This window comes from Heptranchias perlo, chromosome 5, assembly GCF_035084215.1.
Source record: "Heptranchias perlo isolate sHepPer1 chromosome 5, sHepPer1.hap1, whole genome shotgun sequence".
In the NCBI taxonomy this organism is placed as follows: domain Eukaryota; kingdom Metazoa; phylum Chordata; class Chondrichthyes; order Hexanchiformes; family Hexanchidae; genus Heptranchias; species Heptranchias perlo.
Window position 1 is genome coordinate 131,942,211 of NC_090329.1, and position 20,285 is coordinate 131,962,495.

General features: G+C 44.5%; 1 protein-coding gene across 1 annotated transcript in view; it reads right to left on the minus strand.

Moving 5' to 3' along the window:
* Nucleotides 1-20,285, minus strand: part of LOC137322209 (dynein axonemal heavy chain 8-like) — a 1,675,662-nt gene that overhangs the window by 579,194 nt on the left and 1,076,183 nt on the right. Inside the window, exon 58 of the mRNA XM_067985325.1 lies at nt 9,305-9,546. Coding sequence (XP_067841426.1) covers nt 9,305-9,546 — 242 coding nt within the window. The remainder of the gene's footprint in view (nt 1-9,304; nt 9,547-20,285) is intronic.

Genomic DNA, 20,285 nt, shown 5'->3' on the forward strand with positions numbered 1-20,285 from the left:
AATTGTGAATTGAATGTCAAATCAAGTACGGAAAGAGAAATAAAGAGAGGATAAGAAAGATTGAATTAAGAGAGATAAAAGAGACAGAAAGAAAAAGTAAAAAAAATTCTTTAAATTTTTGTTTTTAAATCTCCAACAACAATTAAAAGATAAAGGAACGAGACTCCTTGTAAAAGTTAATTTTCAGAGCCAGAGACGTTGTTTGGCAGTAACTAAGACTTATCACGCCGTTAAAAGGGTGCTTAGACTGGAATGGACAAGCCTTAACTTTTTGTGGCAGTTTAGTCTGTATCTACGAACTTCACACTGTTCAATACATTTGAATGGTGATTCAGACAGTGAGATGCCGTTTTCGCACAGCTTACGGAGGAGTGGCGCATCTGGGCCAGCAACCTCCGGATTTTCGCATTTAACTGCGCATCTCCGCCCGCCGGAAGTTGCTGTGCGATTTGTGCATCAATAACAGTGAGCGCTGTTAGCCTCACTGTTATTTTCACAGCAAAATCTGGACCATTATGTTTATCTGAGGAAATTTCTATGTTTTAGGATTGACAGCATTTATTTATTTATGCAGCTGTGGTATGTAAAGGAAACACAAATTATTTATTTTCTAGGAACAAATCAAAGAACTGACTCCAGATATAAGCCTTCGACAGTTCTTTCCAAACTTTTTCAATGGGGATATGTACCCATCCACAATGTAGTCTCCACATGGAAACAGCATAAACCATGACATTTTTAATGTTTGATGATGTCATTTTTGACATGAGAAATATCTGGAGTCAGTTCTTTGATTTGTTCCTAGAAAATAAATAATTTGTGTTTCCTTTACCTACCACAGCTGTATAAATAAATAAATGCTGTCAATCCTAAAACATAGAAATTTTTAACATGAGAAACAATGTAAACACTAGTGATTGTTTATATGTGCAATCTAGGTTTATTAAAGCAGCCATGCATATATTTATTATTAGTGTCTGAAAACTTTATTTATTCAAAAAAAGTAACTAAAAAAACAAATGGGGGGAGAAATTCAACCTAATTTCGCCCTGGCATTAGGCATCCTGTATATGCAAATTGGGGCCCTACTGCCGATTGTAGGACCCTAACTCAAATTGTTTAGCAACTGGTTTAAGCTTGCACGGCTCTTACAGTGCTGCTAAACACCAGGTAATTCCATCCAACTTGATACATCTTGCCTATCATCTCACTGTATATTCTGGATTTCAAAAACGAAAAGTCAAGCTTTGAGGCACCAAAAATCAGGAAAAACTGGGATCATGCCTGCTACTGCCCTCCAGCACTGAACCCACTCGAATATGTGGAATAAGCTGGAAGGCCCCTAATTTGCATGTGGGGACCCCTGTCACTACGGGCACATCACCGGAGCCACCTGCCCCAAGCAGCCTGAAAATATGGCACTTGCCTGCTATTAGGGAGCATTTATTCAAGCCCCCAACCCCATTAAGTGCCTCTTTGTCCTCCTGTGCAAGGGGACCAAACCAGATTAAAAAAAAACTTTGGGGATCCTACAACAAAAGCAATTTGCATTTATATAGTACCTTTAACGTAGTAAAACATCCCAAGGCACTTCACAGAAGCATTAACAAACAAAATTTGATACCCAGCCACATGAGGTATTAGGACAGGTGAGCAAAAGCTTTGTCAAAGAGGTAGGTTTTAAGGAGCATCTTAAAGGAGAAGAGTAAGGTAGAGAGGTGGAGAGGTTTAGGGAGGGAATTCGAGAGCTTAGGGCCTAGGCAGCTGAAGGCACGGCCTCCAATGGTGGAGCGATGAAAATCAGGGATGCACAAAAGGCCAGAACTGAGGAGTGCAGAGATCGAGGAGGGTTGTAGGGCTGGAGGAGGTTTCAGAGATAGGGATGGGCGAGGGCATGGAGCGATTTGAAAAGGAGGATGAGAATTTTAAAATCGCGGCATTGAATTTTAAAATCCTTGCCTCTTCCTTGGTCTGGAACACCAAGTGGGGCTAATTTGCCAATATCCAATATCTCTCTTGGCGTACCAGCCTCCAGTCCTAAGCCTAGTCTCATTTGAGCCAAGGAAGCAGGAACTCCCAGTTTAGGGTGTCCCCACCCCTCTGCCTGCCCCCTAATGACTTGGCCTCGCAGCAAATTACCTAGCTTTCAAGAGAACAGCGTCCATGACACCACACAACCCTGCCACGGTAACCTCTTCAAGACATGCCAGATCATCGACACAGATACCACCTTCACACGAGAGGACACCACCCACCAGGTGCATGGTTCATACTCCTGTGACTCGGCCAACGTTGTCTACCTCATACGTTGCAGGAAAGGATGCCCCAGAGCATGGTACATTGGCGAGACCATGCAGACGCTGCGACAACGGATGAACGGACACCGCGCAACAATCGCCAAACAGGAGGGTTCCCTCCCAGTCGGGGAACACTTCAGCAGTCAAGGACATTCAGCCACCGACCTTCGGGTAAGCGTACTCCAAGGCAGCCTTCGAGACACACAACAACGCAAAATCGTCGAGCAGAAATTGATAGCCAAGTTCCGCACCCATGAGGACGGCCTCAACCGGGATCTTGGGTTCATGTCACGCTACACGTTACCCCACCAGCGAACAAATGTTATCTGTTTTTAATATAACGGGTCAGTTGCTGTCTTTTCTATGTTTCTACCTCTCTATCTCCGTTTTTTTTTTTTTTTTTTGGTGATTTGTATATTCGGAGACCTTGCAGGTAACACCTGTCTGTCTGCACACTGATTGCCTTGGCAACGGGCAGTTGAAAAAACTGTCTGTAATCACCAAGCATTGTTCTGTGATTTATAAATGCGATTTAATTTCGAAGATTTCATTTCCAACAACGTTCACCTGAGGAAGGAGGAAGCCTCCGAAAGCTTGTGAATTTAAAATAAAATTGCTGGACTATAACTTGGTGTTGTAAAATTGTTTACAAAGGCCTCATAAGGGGAGAGGACAAAGGTTCTTCTCCTTACAAAGGTGATCCCAGCACAAGCAGGTCACTGTCATTTTCCAGTGGTTTTATTGAACTCTCTCAAGGAGTTATGGAAGGAAATTTGGAGCCTCGGTACATAAGTAAAGGAATATACAATAATAATCAAGAACATTCATTTATAGTTTTCACAGAAAAATGGGCAAAATTAAAATACCATCCCCATTTTCCAGAAAATCAACAACAACTTGATTTTATACAGCATCTTTAATGTAGAAAAATTTCCCAAGGCGCTCCATAGAGACGCAATCCGACACAAATAGACGCCCAGTCAAAGCAGGAAATATTAGAAGGGGCGACTAGAAGCTTGGTGAAAAAGGCGGGTTTTAAGCAGAGAGGAGGAGAAGTGGATGGTTTAGGAGGGGAATTTCACAGCAAGGGGCCTTGATGTCTGAAGGCACGGCTGCCATTGGTAGGGTGAGGGGTGGGTGTCCTCGCCCCTCCCTATCTCTGTAACCTCATCCAGCCCCACAACCCTCCGAGATCTCTGCACTGCTCCAATTTTTGCAGGTTTCGGACGAGGGGGATCAGTCCTTGCTGACTTACATTGGGCCCCAGTCCCCTAAAGCCTCCAATTTTCATCCTCATGTTTATATCCCACATGGCCTTGCCCCTCTCTTTTCTGTAAACTCTAACCTCCCCAGAACTCTGCATTCCTCTGACACTGGCCTTGTGCAGCACCACCCCGCTCCACCCCTCCACCTCCCCCCCACCCCAGCAATGCTAAACAAGTACAGTGGCACTTTTTGTGCTTATGTAAAAATTAACTTCATGCTGTCCCCCATCTGTAGTTCACCACAATCTGTAACCTCATGGCCCAGCATATCCCTCGCACCTCCATCACCATCAAGCCAGATGACCAACCCTGGTTCAATGAGGAGTGTAGAACAGCATGTCAAGATTAGCACCAGGAAGACCTCAAAATGAGTTGCCAACCTGGTGAAGCTATAACACAGGACTACATGCATGCTAAACAGCGGAAGCGGCAGGGTTTAGACAGAGCTAAGTGATCCCACAACTAACGGATCAGGTCAAAGCTGCAGTACTGCCACATCCACTCGCAAAGGAGGCTCCACAAATATCCCCATCCTCAATAATGGCAGAGCCCAGCACGTGAGTTCAAAAGACAAGGCTGAAGCGTTTGCAACCATCTTCAGCCAGAATTGCCGAGTGGATGATCCATCTTGGCCCCCTCCTGAGGTCCCCATCATCACAGATGCTAGTCTTCATCGAATTCGATTCACGCCACTTGACATCAAGAAACGGCTGAGTGCACTGGACACAGCAAAAACTATGGGTCCTGACAATATCCCGGCTGTAATGCTGAAGACATGTGCTCTAGAACTAGCCGCGCCTCTAGCCAAGCTGTTCCAGTACAGCTACAACACTGGCATCTACCCAACAATGGAAAATTATCCAGGTATGTCTGGCCACAAAATGCAGGACAAATCCAACCCGACAAATCACCGCTCTAACAGTCTACTCTCAATCATCAGTAAAATGATGGAAGGTGTTGTCAACAGTGCTATCAAGCGGCACTTACTCACTAATAACCTGCTCACCGATGCTCAGTTTGGGTTCTGCCAGGACCACTCGGATCCAGACCTCATTACAGCCTTGGTCCGAACATGGACAAAAGAGCTGAATTCCAGAGGTGAAGTGAGAGTGACTGCCCTTGACATCAATGGATTCGGTTTTCCCAATTGGAGGACTTGGATGTCAGACAAGCAGTCTGACAACAGAATGATAGAGGAGGTGGTGAGGTAGAGCTGGGTGTCGCAGCATGCATGTGGAACCTGACATTGTGCAACCGAGAGTCAGCATGTAGATGAGAAATAGGAGGGGGCCATGGATCGATCCATGGGGATCTACGGGAGTCCAGAGGTAATGGTGCGGGGGCGGAAGAAAAGTCATTGCAGGAGATTCCCTTGCTATGACTGGATAGGTAAGAGTGGAACCAGACAAAGGCAGTCCCACTCAGCTGGACAATGGAGGAGAGGCGTGGGAGGAGGATGGTGTGGTCTACATCAATACCACCTCTCTCGACCCTTCCACTGTTTCTGATTTGTCCAGATGAGCAGAAATTTCCTCCAACTAAATACAGGGAAGACCGAAACCATTATCTTCGCTCCCTGCCACAAACTCCGTTCCCTAGTCACCGACTCCATCCCTCTTCCGCCACTGTCTGAGGCTGAATCAGACTGTTTGCAACCATGGCATCCTATTTGACCCTGGGATGAGCTTCCGACAACATATTCGCTCCATCACCAAGACTGCCTACTTCCACCTCCGTAACGTCGTCCGTCTCTGCCCCCGCCTCAGCTCATCAGCTGCTGAAACCTTCATCTATGCTTTTGTTACCCCCAGACTTGACTATTCCAATGCTCTGCTGGCTGGCCTCCCGTCTTCCACCCGCCGTAAACTTGAGCTCATCCAAAACTCTACTGCCCGTGTCTGAACTCGCACCAAAGTCTTGTTCACCCATCACCCCTGTGCTCGCTGACCTACATTGGCTCCAATGTCTCAATTTTGAAATTCTCATCCTTGTTTTCAAACCCCTTCATGGCCTCGCCCCTCCCTTTCTCTGTAACTTCCTCCAGCCCTTCAATCCGCTGCGATCTCTGCACTCTTCCAATTCTGGCCTCTTGAGCATCGCAGATTTTAATCGTTCCACCATTGGCGGCTATGCCTAGGCGCTAAGCTCTGGAATTCAATGCCTAAAGGTGAGAGACTAATAAATGTTGGTATTCAGAGGAATTTGGGTGCCCTTGTACACGAAACACAGAAAGTTAGCATGCAGGTACAGCACGCAATTAGGAAGGCAAATGGTATGTTGGCCCTTACTGCAAGGCGGTTGGAATATAAGAGTAAGTAAGTCTTGCTGCAATTATACAGGGCTCTGGTGAGACCAAACTTGGAGTATTATGCACAGTTTTGGTCTCCTTACCTGAGGAAGGATATACTTGCCTTAGAGGGGGTGCAACGAAGGTTCACCAGACTGATTCCTGGGATGAGAAAGTTGTCCTATGAGGAGAGATTGAGCAGAATGGGCCTATATTCTCTGGAATTTAGAAGAATGAGAGGTAATCTCATTGAAACTTAAAAAATTCTTAAAGGGGGCTTGACAGGGTAGATGCTGAGAGGCTGTTTCCCCTGGCTGGAGAGTCTAGAACTAGAGGTCATAATGTCAGGATAAGGGGTCGACCATTTATGACTGAGATGGGGAAAAATTTCTTCACTCAGAAGGTTGTGAATCTTTGGAATTCTATACCTCAGAGGGCTGTGGATGCTCAGGCTTTGAGCATATTCAAAACTGAGATCAATAGATTTTTGGACATTAAGGGAATCAAGGGATATGGGGATAGCATGAGAAATTGGAGTTGAGGCAGAAGTTCAGCCATGATCTTATTGAATGGTGGAGCAGGCCCGAGGGGCTGTATGGCCTGCTCCTGCTCCTATTTCTTATGTTCTTAAACCTCTCTACCTCTCTCTCCTCCTCTAAGACGCTCCTCAAAATCTACCTCTTTGACCAAACTTTTGGTCACCTGTCCTAGTATCTCCTTATGTGTCTCAGTGTCAGGGACGTTAAAGGCACTATATAAATGCAAGCTGTTACTGTTATTGCTATTTCCTTGAATTTAGAAGATTGAAGGGTGATCTAATCAAGGCGTTAAAAATGATAAAAGGATTCGATAGGCTGGATGCAGAGAAACTATTTACTCTGGTGGAGGATTCTAGAGCAAGAGGGCATAATCTTAAAATTAGAACTAAGCCATTTTGGAGTGGGATCAGGGGCCCGATATTAGGAGGGAGGCGGGTTGGCAGCGGGGGGTCAACTGGGTGCGTGGGTAACCTGCCCAGTGAAATTGGTGGGTTTGGCACATGATCATAAGTAAATTGAAGCCACTTACCTTGGCTTCTGGGTTTCGCGTTGGAGAGCTGCACAGCGGGCGGACTGCGTACCCGCATCATAGGCTGTCAGCTGGAGGAGCCCGATTTAAAGGGGCAGTCCTCCATTGACTGATGCTGCAGAAAATAGGCAAAATTACAGCATGGAGCAGCCCAGTGGGAAGGCTGCTCCCAGGTTTAATGATGCCTCACTCCAGGTCTTACTGGATGGGGTGAGGAGGAGGAGGAGGAGGAGGGAGATCTTCCACCCGGCGGACGGGAGGAAGTGGCCTGCCTCTGCCACCACGAAGGCCTGGCTCGAGGTGGCAGAGGAGGTCACCAGCACCACCAACATATCACGCACCTGCATACGGTGCAGGAGGCGCTTCAATGACCTAACCAGGTCAGCCGAAGTGAGTACTGTCACTCATTCCCCTACACTCCGGCTGCCACATCACCGCCCCCACCTCACATCTCCTTCTGCACTGCCAACACTACTCTATCACGTCACTCCTCACACTCACTGAACCCTCATCCTCATCTTACCTGCACTTCCTCACCTCCCCAGTAGTCATCCCGCCACTACCACTCAACCCAATCCTCATACAATCTCATGGCTCTATCTCACACTCAACCTCTCATGCATCTCTTTCACGGTCAGCCTCACCCAACCTGCCACTACCTGTGCTGCAGCAACAGGGCATGCATCACATATGTGTAGTAGGAAGCGTAAGTCAAACATGTCGTGAGCATGAAGGGGATGCACAAGGGTGTTTGAGGGTTTGTCGTGGTTTTTACTTATATTTGATTTCTGATCAACTCACATTACATATTGTATTGTCTCCACTACTGCCACGTCTTGGCCATTCTTGACTGGTTGTGCAATAAGGCCCTTTCATGAGGTTCTCCATGAAAACCCTTGATGCCACCCATTGGGTCACCCTACAGTGGGTGTATTTGTAGTTGCATGACTACTTTGTGCAGGTGCCTGTTGCGCAGAACTATGTTGTGTAGCTCCACGTGGCGGAGGTGGATGGCGTGCCTGGCGAGGCTGGTGATGGTGCTCGTCCTCCAATGGAGCGATGAATGAGGCTATGAAACCCCACCACCATCCTGATGATGTGAGTGTGAGGGGGTCCGCAAAGTAGGGAAACGTGTTTGGACAGCAGAGTTTAGGGTATGATGTAATAATTTTGAGCGTGGAGACAACGGTGTGGCAGGCAAAACTTTGTTTGAAGTGACAGAGTGCCCTGCTGCAATGAATGAGGTATTCCCCCCAACTGTCAAGGAATCCTCTGCATCTCCCAATGGCTGCTGATTGAAACACATCTGCAACAATAGGGAGTGTTTCCCACAGCATGGGAAACACGCTGAGGAGAGTCCAAAATCACATCCCTGCTAAAATCTCTTCCCAATGAGGTCTGTCAACGACCTCAAGTACCTCCCTAACAATCTAAACTGTCATCCTGGCGGCTTTGATTGCCGATGGGAGTCCCGCATGGGGGGAACCCGGTAGTGGGTGGGATGGAGCAGAGCTCTGGACCCGCTCCGGGATTCCACAATTTTAGGAACCCCCCCGCCACGATCGCACCCGCTCGGCCATCCTAAAATTGACCCTCAGGAAACACTTTTTCACACAAAGGGCAGTAGAAATCTGGAACTCTCTTCTTCAAAAGGCTGTGGGTAAATTTAAATGTTCAAGACTGGGATTTAGATGTTAGCAAGGATATCAAAGGATAGGGAAAAAAGTGGGTATAAAGTGTTGAGTTACAGATTAGCCATGATCTGAATGGCAGAACAGGCTCAAGGGCTAAATGGCCTACTCCTGTTCTTACATTTCTCTGCTTACACCCTTTTCACTTCCTCATTACATTTTCTATATTCTTCATGATTTTCTTTAGTATTATTAGTTCTAATTTTTCATATGCCTCCCTTTTAAATTTCCATTTAGTTTTGATCTCTGGTATTTATGCACAGAACTCTAGTTTTTTTGACATAGGAATATATTTGTATTCTGTCATCCCATCTTTGAAGATTTCCCACTGCTGATCTGTTTGCTAACATCTTTTCCTGCCCCTCCCCCTATTCCCTGGCTCTGCACTTGCTTAAAAGCTGTTCTTCTTTCATATCTTCCATTTCTGATGAACGGTCATCGACCTGAAACGTTAACTCTGATTCTCTCTCCACAAATGCTGCCTGAGTTGCTAAGTGTTTCCAGCATTTTCTGTTTTTACCTCAAATGTATTTCTATCTGTGTCATTGTTTACAACATGGACCATGACTTTTGGCTGCTCTTCCTCTCTTTTCAGAAGTTGTTTCACCTGGTTTATACTAGCACTCTTCTCCCTAAGCATCACAGATACTTATTGAGCATCAAAAGCATCTTCTTCATATGTAATGAGGCTGTTACCTTCAAAATTGGCTTCCAGCTGAGAGCAGAAGAGCTGATGTAGACCATTCCCATTCTGGACACTGTGGCTGGAGATGCATTCTCAATGTTGTGTACTTCAAACAATAATTTACAGGAAGGAGCCATGGGAATACGGTCACCATTAGCCAAAGTTAATGTCTTGTTGTCATCCAGTACGGAATTTAAATTTTCTATCCAAATAGCATCCACTGGACCATCCAGAATTATCCAGATATTCTCACCTAGAAACCAAATTGTACAACAACCACACAAAGATATCAACAGTCAATAAGTGGATTCTGATATAATTCACTTGCACACTAAATCATCAGACACTAGTTAGATTTTAGATAATTTCAGAATCAAATCCCGTAATCAGATTTTATTACATTTACTTTACAGGATTGGAATTTAATTCCTAATTAGCTTCATTCCACCAACTTCACTAGATCTTAGTTTTGTTAGTAAAAAAATAAATTTGCTGGTAATAATTATCAACATCATTAAAACTGCAATCTTTGCAGAAAGAAGAAAAAGTAATTTGATGCATAATTTCGTAGACTAATACAGCACAGAAGGAGGCCATTTGGGTCAGTGTGCCTGTGCCAGCTTTGTGAAAGAGTTATCAGGTTAGTCCCATTCCCCTGCTCTTTCCCCATTGCCCTGTAATTTTTTTCTCTTCAAATATTTATCCATTCACTTTTGAAAGTTATTATTAAATCTGCTTCCACCACCCTTTCAGGTACCGCATTCCAGATCATACAGGTACATGTAAGATTCTCAAAATTCACAGATCCCCCAAAACTCAGAGAAAAACCCGAAAGAAAAGGACTTTGGACTCTTTTCTAACCATTTCAGGGTGACTCACACACGCGCCGCACCAGGAAGCATCAACCAGGGAAAAGTACTTTTCGAGGAATCCACGTCCTTTAAGGGACTCGCTTCCTCGTAGGGGCGACTGTAAGAATTCTGGGAATTCACCTTTTCCCTGAGTATGGAAAAACTTTGGCCATTGACTAAAATCCTAAGATGGAAGGATACGAATCAACAACACACACAGTGGAATGTGGGAGAATTACTGCTTCAGACATGTCTCTGTTTTAATGCAAAACCTACAGCAGGTTGTCAACACTCAGCACTAATTCGAAAGGCAGTAGGCCATTGAAAGAGGCAACTGCTCCAGACATGGTGGGGCCATGTCTTTGTTTTAAAGCAAAACCGATCAACACCTAGGACGTTGGATACAAAAGGAAGCCTGTATACCAGGTGATCAGAAAATCGGAATTAAAACAATGACCCATCGGGAGAAGCAATTGCAACATGGTGAGGGACCATCAAAAGCCATCAAAGATTCTTAAGGACTTTGTAAGAACTGTTTAAACAGACATGAAGTGTTTTTTTTTAAGTGACGAAGACCATTGTAAGAGAGGGATATAGAAGTGGAAACTCGAAACCTCTCCCTCTCTCTCTCTCTCTCTTTGGTTCTTGCTGGCGCTTGTGTGCTGCTTGTCTTGTTCTGCCTGTCTCTGGAAGGAAAGCAGCTTCCGGTGAAACCAACGAACCCTACGTGAGAGAACCGGTCAGCCAGACCTGCAAGGGCAAAGGATTGTTCAACAAGGCGAGGGGGCAACAGAGAGAAGGTCAGCAGCTCTAGAAGCAGGCCGACACACAAGAAGAAACCAGAGCAACAGCCCCAGCGACCATCAGACACTTCACGGCAACAAGGGCCTTACGAAACAACCAACCGAATATTACCACCAACCAACCGGGTAATATTGGGCCACCGCGACCAAAAAAAACCAACTCGGGAGAAAACCGAAGATCCGCAAAGTTTCCACTCTACAATCTATTTCTGACTTACCTCTGGGTGAATTACTGTCAAGGATTCGTTTGGTGAGCATTATCTCTGGTCCTTTAGAGTCCAATTTAGCTAGTATAGTGGGATTGGGAGGGGTGAGGCATCTTTCTACTGTAATTTCCCTCGTGTGTACCGAAGTGTTCCCCATTTTATTAGAGTGTTAAGATTTTTGTGTTGTATTTTCTCTCTTAAATAAAGATCAAAGTTTCTTGCACCAAAACCAGTTGTCTGCTGCACTTTGTCACAACCCCCAAATAAGTCCAAGGTCTAGAACCCAGGGAGTGGGAGCGATTCGAACCGCTCAGAAGTCAGAGGCGAAGCTGACACACACCACCACCCCCTACGTACAGCAGTGTGCAATAACAGAGCAGCAGATTATTATATTCCTGTGTGTGTTCTCCTGCTCCTCCGGCACTTTATCAGGCTTTCTGCAGCTCTTCTACCGAAGTTATGATAGCTCCGTGAATCTTCATAATTAATTGATTTTAGGGTCAATTTTCCTCTCCTGTGCAACTGGGAATGCTTATTTCCTGGGTTCACAGCAGAGGATAAAGGGAGAGAGACCCCATCAAGGCAAGCACCTACCATTTTGTACTACCTGAGGAGAGGGGGAGAGTACTCTCACCTAGCAAAGGCACACTTGAGTTGGGAGTGGCCTAACAATGCCTTCCGGCTCATTTTCCTGGGTCTCTGCTTGTTGGATGTCCCAAAGGATCTGCGGCCACAGATAGTGGGCCTTTACTGCTTGCACACATTGCCCTCATGATCTGAGGAGAGGATGGGAGGATATTTCTGGAGGCCGAAAATGATGGGCTTAAAACTCCTGGAGAGGGAGGGAGGGAGCACACATTAATGCTACTTTTTGTGCCGACAGATCAAAATTTGGGGTGAAATCTAGTTTCAATGGGACTCTGCTCTAGGCAAAAAGGGCTGGAAATTCTAGTTGGGGGAACGGGTGAATCTTATGCTCACCCCCCCCTTCATTAAGGTGCATGGAGGAGGTGTCGGAATACCCAGGGAATTCCTCACCTTACGCTACAACTAGAAATCTCGCCAGGTGAGGGCTGGCAAGAGTTCGTAAAATGCACCTTAATGAAGGGGGGGTGAGCATAAGATTCACCCGTTCCCCCAACTAGAATTTCCTGCACTTTTTGCCTAGAGCAGAGTCCCATTGAAACTAGATTTAACCCAAATTTTGATCTGTCGGGTTTAGTAAAGGCCCCAAAAATTCTGCAAAGATAATTAATCCGAGAGATGATAAATTATCTTTGCAATTGTGACCTTAGGAGCATTTCAAAATTTGGACCTGTTCTTCTTCGGTCCTTCCTGAGCCTCTGATCCACAATCAGAGAGAAATGGTGCTGCTCTGACTTCTCTGGCTATTGCTGAGACAGGTGTCTCTGATGTGTCCTTACAGCTGTTGGCTGTCCGCTCCATCCCCCCCCTCCAATTTGGGGCAGGATCTGCAACAAGATACGAGGGCAGAAGGGAGTTCTACTTTGTCACACTTCAGTTGTCTTGGACTTTTGGCCCCATAGTTACCCCATGCCCCCTTCCCCCCACCCCCCCCCCCCAGGTGCAGCACTGGGTAATGGTCTCTAGATGCATTCTGGCTGCTGTTTTTCAACAGTAATCAAAAGATGGCAGCAATTACCACTGCTGTTACCTCTCAGACCTATGCATAAAAATTTTAATTAATACTTAACAATGTAGTAAAATCATACATTACATTTCCCATTTTTACCAATTAATTTGCACCTGACATAATCAATAAGGCTAATGGAATGCTGGCCTTTATATCTAGAGGACTGGCGTACAAGGGGGCAGAAGTTATGCTGCAGCTATACAAAACCCTGGTTAGACCGCACCTGGAGTACTGTGAGCAGTTCTGGGCACCGCACCTTCGGATGGACATATTGGCCTTGGAGGGAGTGCAGCGTAGGTTTACTGGAATGATACCCGGTTAAGTTATGAGGTGAGATTACACAAATTGGGGTTGTATTCTCTGGAGTTTCGAAGGTTAAGGGGTGATCTGATCGAAGTTTATAAGATATTAAGGGGAACAGATAGGGTGGATAGAGAGAAACTATTTCCGCTGGTTGGGGATTTTAGGAGTAGGGGGCACAGTCTAAAAATTAGAACCAGACCTTTCAGGAGCGAGATAAGAAAACATTTCTACACACAAAGGGTGGTAGAAGTTTGGAACTCTCTTCCGCAAACGGCAATTGATACTAGCTCAATTGCTAAATTTAAATGTGAGATGGATAGCTTTTTGGCAATCAAAGGTATTAAGGGATATGGGCCAAAGGCAGGTATATGGAGTTAGATCACAGATCAGCCATGATCATATCAAATGGCGGAGCAGGCACGAGGGGCTGAATGGCCTACTCCTGTTCCTATGTTCCTATGACATAAAGGATGCCTGTATAAAACAGATGTTGCTTGTAGCTGTAAGGAAATGGTCAATTAGACTGTCCTGAAGTCTGCTAATGTTATACTGTGATTGATTTCTCTTTATATTGTAGTAATAGTAACCTTTAGCTTTTGCCTGTTAAGTAAGGAAGTATGTCAATTTAGATGCAGTAACCACTGAATTGTTGAATGAAGACTGACCTTAAAGCAATAGTCAGTTTAGACAATAACCTAATGAAATGACATTCCAGTGCATACTGATGCATATATTTCAGTTGATAACAAGTTAGTTCTGCAGAAGGAAACATCTGAGATTGCATCATACTTTTTAGAAGCAGGAGATTGGGATGGAATGGTACAGATTAATAATTAGAAGTTTCACTTGTTGAAGAGTGAAACTATCGATAAGATAACAAAGTTAGGGAAAAATAATTTGTTAAAACTAAAGTTATTGATCAGGGACAAGGGAAGCAGCTCATTAAAATGCACCTTATATGGAGTTGTATTAGGTAATGCAGAAATGTGTCTTTTCACATATGGAAGGGGTAAGAAAAAGGTATAAAAAGTGGTGTTGGAACAGATATTTTGGGATTCAATTAGGGTCCATAACCTGTATAGCGAGCTCAGAACTGTAACGCATTTGAGTCCTCTGATTAAACTAGCAAGGCTTTTGTCATGAGTTCTGCTGTTAAGTGTATGTTTAGTTACAGTATACTTAATAAATCTGTGACATCTGACATTCAATGTTGCGAACCCTATGGATTTGAGGAGTAAATTATAAATAAGAACATACACATTTACCCCTCTTCTAACAGTTGGCACCTCAGAGTGTACATTGCAGCTCAATATCTGCCCGTTCTCCAAATTTTGGGACTTCCTGCCCATTGTACACTTTGTATCATGGCATTCCTCTTGGGAATCCCCTTGGTGGCCATGGAAGAAGAGGAAGAACAGCAGATCAGGTTGTGCATAAGGCAGTTGCATCAGTATCCCAGCACCAGAAGGTACAAGACCCATGTAGCTAAACAAACTCCCTATATTGATGCGGTCCCCTACATGGACAGAAAAGGGTTCCACTTTCTGAACATCCAGCTATGTGTGACCAATGACATAAAATTACACACGTTAATGCACGCTTTCTAGGAAGCTGCCATGACTCCTTTATCTTGTGACAGTCAAATATACCACCACTTTTCACAGACCAAAGGCCAGTGTCTAGCTAGATCCTCAGGGATAAAGGATAGCTTCTTCAGCCTTAGCTCATGATACTAATATGGTTCCCTAGGTTCTGAGGAGAAGAAAGGTAAAATAAGGTCCATTCAGCCACTAGGGTCATAATAGAACACACCATCAGCATGTTCAAATCATGCTTCAGATGCCTGGATAGGACTAGAGCTGCACTGCTGTACACTCTGGCATGTATCAAGGATTATGGTCGTATGCTACGTGGTGCTCCACAATTCTGCCAATGACAGGGGCCAAAAAATGAAGGAAATGGAAGACAAAATGAGAAGAAGATCTGCAGATACAAGATATAAAAGAAGTTGCACCCAGAATGATTCAAAACAGCTGAATTAAGGACAAATTCTCATGATCATCCTCTGGAAACCACACAGCAGCAACAATTCATGTTACGCTGCCCATGGCCTCTCCTTCACCACCCACCATAACAGCCATCTTTTTTTGATTTGTTCTCAGGATGTGGGTAACACAGGCAAGGTCACATTTCTTGCACACCCCTAGTTGCTCTGAGAAGGTGATGATCGGCTTTGTCTTTGAACCATTGCATTCCTTCTGGTGATGTTACTCCCATGATGATGTAAAGCAAGGAGTTCCAGGATTTTTACCCAGCAACAATGAAGGTAAGGCAGTATGTGTCCAAGTCAGGATGGTTTGTGACTTGGAGGGGACCTTGGGGATGATGTTTCCATAGGAACATAGCAACAGGAGTAGGCCATGCAGCCCCTCAAGCCTGTTCCGCCATCCAATTAGATCATGGCTGATCTGTATCTTAACTCCATCTACCTGTCTTGGTTCCGTAACTCTTAATACCTTTGCCTAACAAAAATCTATCAATCTCAGTTTTGAAATTTTCAATTGACTCCCAGCCTCAACAGCTTTTTGGGAAAGAGAGTTTCAGATTTCCACTATCCTTTGTGTGAAGAAGTGCTTCCTGACATCACCCCTGAACAGTCTAACTCTAATTTTAAGGTTATCCCCCTTGTTCTGGACTCCCCCACCAGAGGAAATAGTTTCTCTCTATCTACCCTATCAACACCTTTAATCATCTTAAACACCTCAATTAGATCACCTCAATCTTCTATACTCTAGGGAATATAAGCCTAGTCTTTCAACCCCGGTATCATTCTGGTGAATCTGCGCTGCACCCCCTCCAAGGCCAATACATCCTTCCTGATGTGTGGTGCCCAGAACTGAACGCAGTACTCTAAATGGGGTCTAACCAGAGCTTTATATAATTGTAACATAACTTCCACCCATTAAATTATTTAAATTTAAATTATTTTTCATACCTTCCACTATCTTTTAGTGATTTCTGTACTTGGACCCCTAAATCTCTCTGCTCCTCCACAGTTCCTAGCTTTTCACCATTTAGAAAATATTCTGATCTATATTTCTTAGGTCCAAAGTGGATGATCTCACACTTCCTCACACTGAACTGCATCTGCCACAGTTTTGCCCACTCAATTAATCTATCAATGTCCCTTTGCAACTTTCTGCTCCCATCTACACTATTTACTGTACCACCTAACTTAGTGCCATCAGCAAACATAGATATATGGCTCTTTCTTCCTTCAACTAAGTCATTTATAAATATGTAAAAAGCTGAGGCCCCAGTACGGATCACTGGGGGACGCCACTAATCACATCCTGCCAATTTGAGTACATACCCATGATCCCTACTCTCTGACTCCTACCTCCTAACCAATTGCCTACCAATGTTAATAGGTTGCCCCCAATTCTTATGTGGAACTTTATCGAATGCCTTCTGGAAATCCATATAAATAATATCCATAGACACTCCCTTATCTACCATGTTAGTTACCTACTCAAAAAATTCAACTAGGTTTGTTAGACAAGAGTTGCCCATTAAAAATCCATGCTGGCTCTCTCTGATCAGTTCATATTTATCCAAGTGCTCAGTCATTCTGTCCCTAATAATAGATTCTAATGCAATAGACATTAGACTAATAGGCCTATAATTTCCTAGTTTATCTCTCTTACCCTTCTCAAGTAATGGAGTGATGTTGGCAATTTTCCAATCCAAGGGGACAATTCCAGAATCGAGAGAGTTTTGGAAGATCATAACTAGAGCATATACAATTTTCTCACCTACTTCTTTTAATATCCTGGGTGGTAACCATCAGGTCCTGGAGACTTGTTTATCTTGAGAATCATTATTTTCTCCATTACCATTTTTTTGAAACTTATGTTAATTCTAGTAAGTTCCTCACCTTGATTTATTTTTATTTTTCCTCGTATCTCTGGTACTTTAGCCTCGTCTTCTACTGTGAAGACCGATACAAAGTAAAGATTTAGCAAGTCTGCCATTTCCTGATTTTCAATAACAATATGACCTGCACCTTGATATTACAGGTTGCAGGGCTGGGAGGTGCTACTGAAATAACTATGGTGATTTGCAGCAATGCATCCTGTATATAGTACATACTGCAGCCACAGTGTGCTGCTGGTGGTGATTCCAGTTGCAGTGATGCCAATCAAAAGAACAGCTTTGTCTTTCATAATGTTGATCTTCTTGAGCATTCCTGCAGATGCACCCGTCTAGGCCAGTGGTGAGTATTCTATCACATTGCTTACTTGAGCCTTGTAGATGGTGGAGAGGCTTTGAGAAGTCAGGAGGTGAACTGCTTATTACAGAGTGTCCAGCCTCTGTATTAATCTTGTAGTAATGTTGTTGATATAGCTGGTCCACTTAAGCTTCTGGACAACAGTGACCCCCAGGATGTTTATGGTGCAGGAATCAGTGATGCTTGTGCCATTGACGATCAGGTGAAGGTGGATGGGCCTTTTCTTCTTGGACACGGTCATTGCCCGGAACTTATGTGGTACGAAAGTTACTTGTCACTTGTCAGGCTAGCCTGGGTGTTGTGCAGGTCCTTTTTGTGGACTGGAATGGGTTGCTTCTTATTCTAAGGAGTTATGAATGGAGCTGAACATTGCAGAATAGTCAGCGAAAAGGCCCACTTCTGACCTGATATTGAAGCAGCTGAAGATGGTTAGGCTAAAGACACGGCCTTGCAGAATTCCTGCAGCGACGTCCTGGGGCTGCGATGACTGGACTCCAGTTACTATCTTTCTTCAAGTCAGGTATGATTCCAGCAGCTGTAGAATTTTCCCCTTTTCCCCCATTGACCTCAGTTTTGCTAGGGCTCACTGGTGCCATACTCAGTCGACTGCTGACTTGATGTTGAGGGCAGTTATTATTACCTCTCCTCTAGCATTCACCTCTTTTCCATTCCTAGATCAAGACGATGACAAGGTCTAGAGCTAGTTGTTCTGGCTAAACCTGAATTGAGCATCAGCAAGTAGGTTATTGATGAATAGGTGTCACTTGGTGATGCTATTGATGGCTCCTGCCTCCTTTACTGATGATGGACGGGAAGGAGGCTGATAAAGTGGAAGTTGGCTGGGTTAGATTTGTTCTGCTTTTTATGGCTAGGATATACTTGGGCAATCTTCCACATTGTTGTAGATGTCAGTGTCATAGTTGCACTGGATTAGCTTGGCTATGGCGGGTCTAGTTCTGGTACGCAGTTGTTCAAACTACAGCCAGGGTGTTGTCAGAGCCCGCAGACTTCACTGTGTCCAGTGCATTCAGCCATTTCTTAATATCGCCAGAAGTGATCAGAATATGCTAGACACTGGCACTTATAATGGTGGGGATCTTGGCTGAAAATATTTCAACTTTGGCTCTTGGACTGACGTGCTAGGGTGTGCCATAGTTGATGATGGGGGTGTTTATAGAGCAACCTCTGCCTGTCAGCTACCTGATTGTCCACCACTATTCTTGACCAGTGTAGTTGATGTTCAGAGCATTGCTCTAATCTGTTGGTTGTAGAACCTCTTTAGCTCTGTCTGTAGCCTACTGCTTTAGGTGATTAGCATGAATGTTGTCCTGCATTGGATCTTCACTAGGTAGTCTCCTGGCACGCCCTTCTACTGTCCCCATTGAATCTGTGTTCGTCTTCCAGCTTGATGGTGATGGAGGGATGACTAGGTTACAGATTGTGGTGATATACAATTCTGCTGTGCTGATGGCCCACAGAGCCTTTGGGCTGCTAGATCGATCCTTAGTTTGTTCCATTTAGCATGGTGATAGTGGCATACTACATGATAGAGGGTGTCCTCATTGTGAAATCAAGTCTTTGTCTTCACAAGGACTGTTTGGTGGTCACTCCTACCAGCGCTATCTTAGACAGACATGTCTGCAACAGGTAAGTTGGTAAGGATGTGGTCAAGTAGATTACTCCCTTATGATGGTTTCCTCACCACCGAATAGAAGCCCAGCCTGGCAGCTATCCTTTAGGGCTCAGCCAGCTTGGTCAGTGGTGCCACTGCTGAGCCACTTGGTGGTAGACAATGAAGTCTCCTACCCAAAGTACACTCCATGCCTTTGCTTCCCTCAATACATCCTCCAAGTGGTGTTCAATATAGAGGTGTACTGATTCATCAATTGGGTGGTGCAGTAGATGGTAATCAATAGAAGGAATCTTTGGCCTTTTTTCACCTGAAGCTATGGGACTCCATGGGGTCCAGATTCAATGTTGAGCACTTCCAAGGGCACACCCACCTGATTGAATACCACTGTAACTTCACCTCTGGTGGGTCTGTACTGCCAATGGGACAGGACATATGCAGGGATGGTGATGGAGGAGTCTGAGAAATTAGTGATAAATATGATTCTGTGTTAGGTTTGACTAATTTGTGGGACAGCTATCCCCAGATCTTAGTGAGGACAACTTTGTAGGATTCACTGGGCTGAATTTGCCTAAGTCTTGTTCTGATCTGATGCCTAGGTTATTACAATAGGTCTGTCCGATATCACTTTTATCCCCCCTGTTTTGTAGCAATTGTTTTATAACTGACTGGCTTGCTAGGCCACTCAGAGGGCATTAGGAGTCAACCACATATTGTGGGACTAGAGTCAAGTGTAAGCCAGACTGAGGAGGGGTAGCAGGTTCCCTTCCATAAGGACATTAGTGAACCAGTTGTTTTTTATTACAAGTTGCAGCTATCCATTAGGCAAGGTTAGATGATTTCATGTTTGATGATCATTTTCCTGGTACTAGCCCATCATTGACCAGATTTGAGAACATAAGAACATAAGAAATAACAGCAGGAGTAGGCCATACGGCCCCTCGAGCCTGCTCCGCCATTCAATAAGATCTTCTACCTCAACTCCACTTTCCCGCCCTAGCCCCATATCCTTTGATTCTCTTGGTATCCAAAAATCTATCAATCTCAGTCTTGAATATATTCAATGACTGACATCCACAGCCCTCTGAAGTAGAGAATTCCAAAAATTCATAACCCTCTGTGTGAAGAAATTTTTCTCACCTCAGTCCTAAATGGCCGATCCCTTATCTTGAGACTATGACCCCTAGTTTTAGACTCTCCAGCCAGGGGAAGCAGCCTCGCAGCATCTACCCTGTCAAGTCTTCTACGAATTTT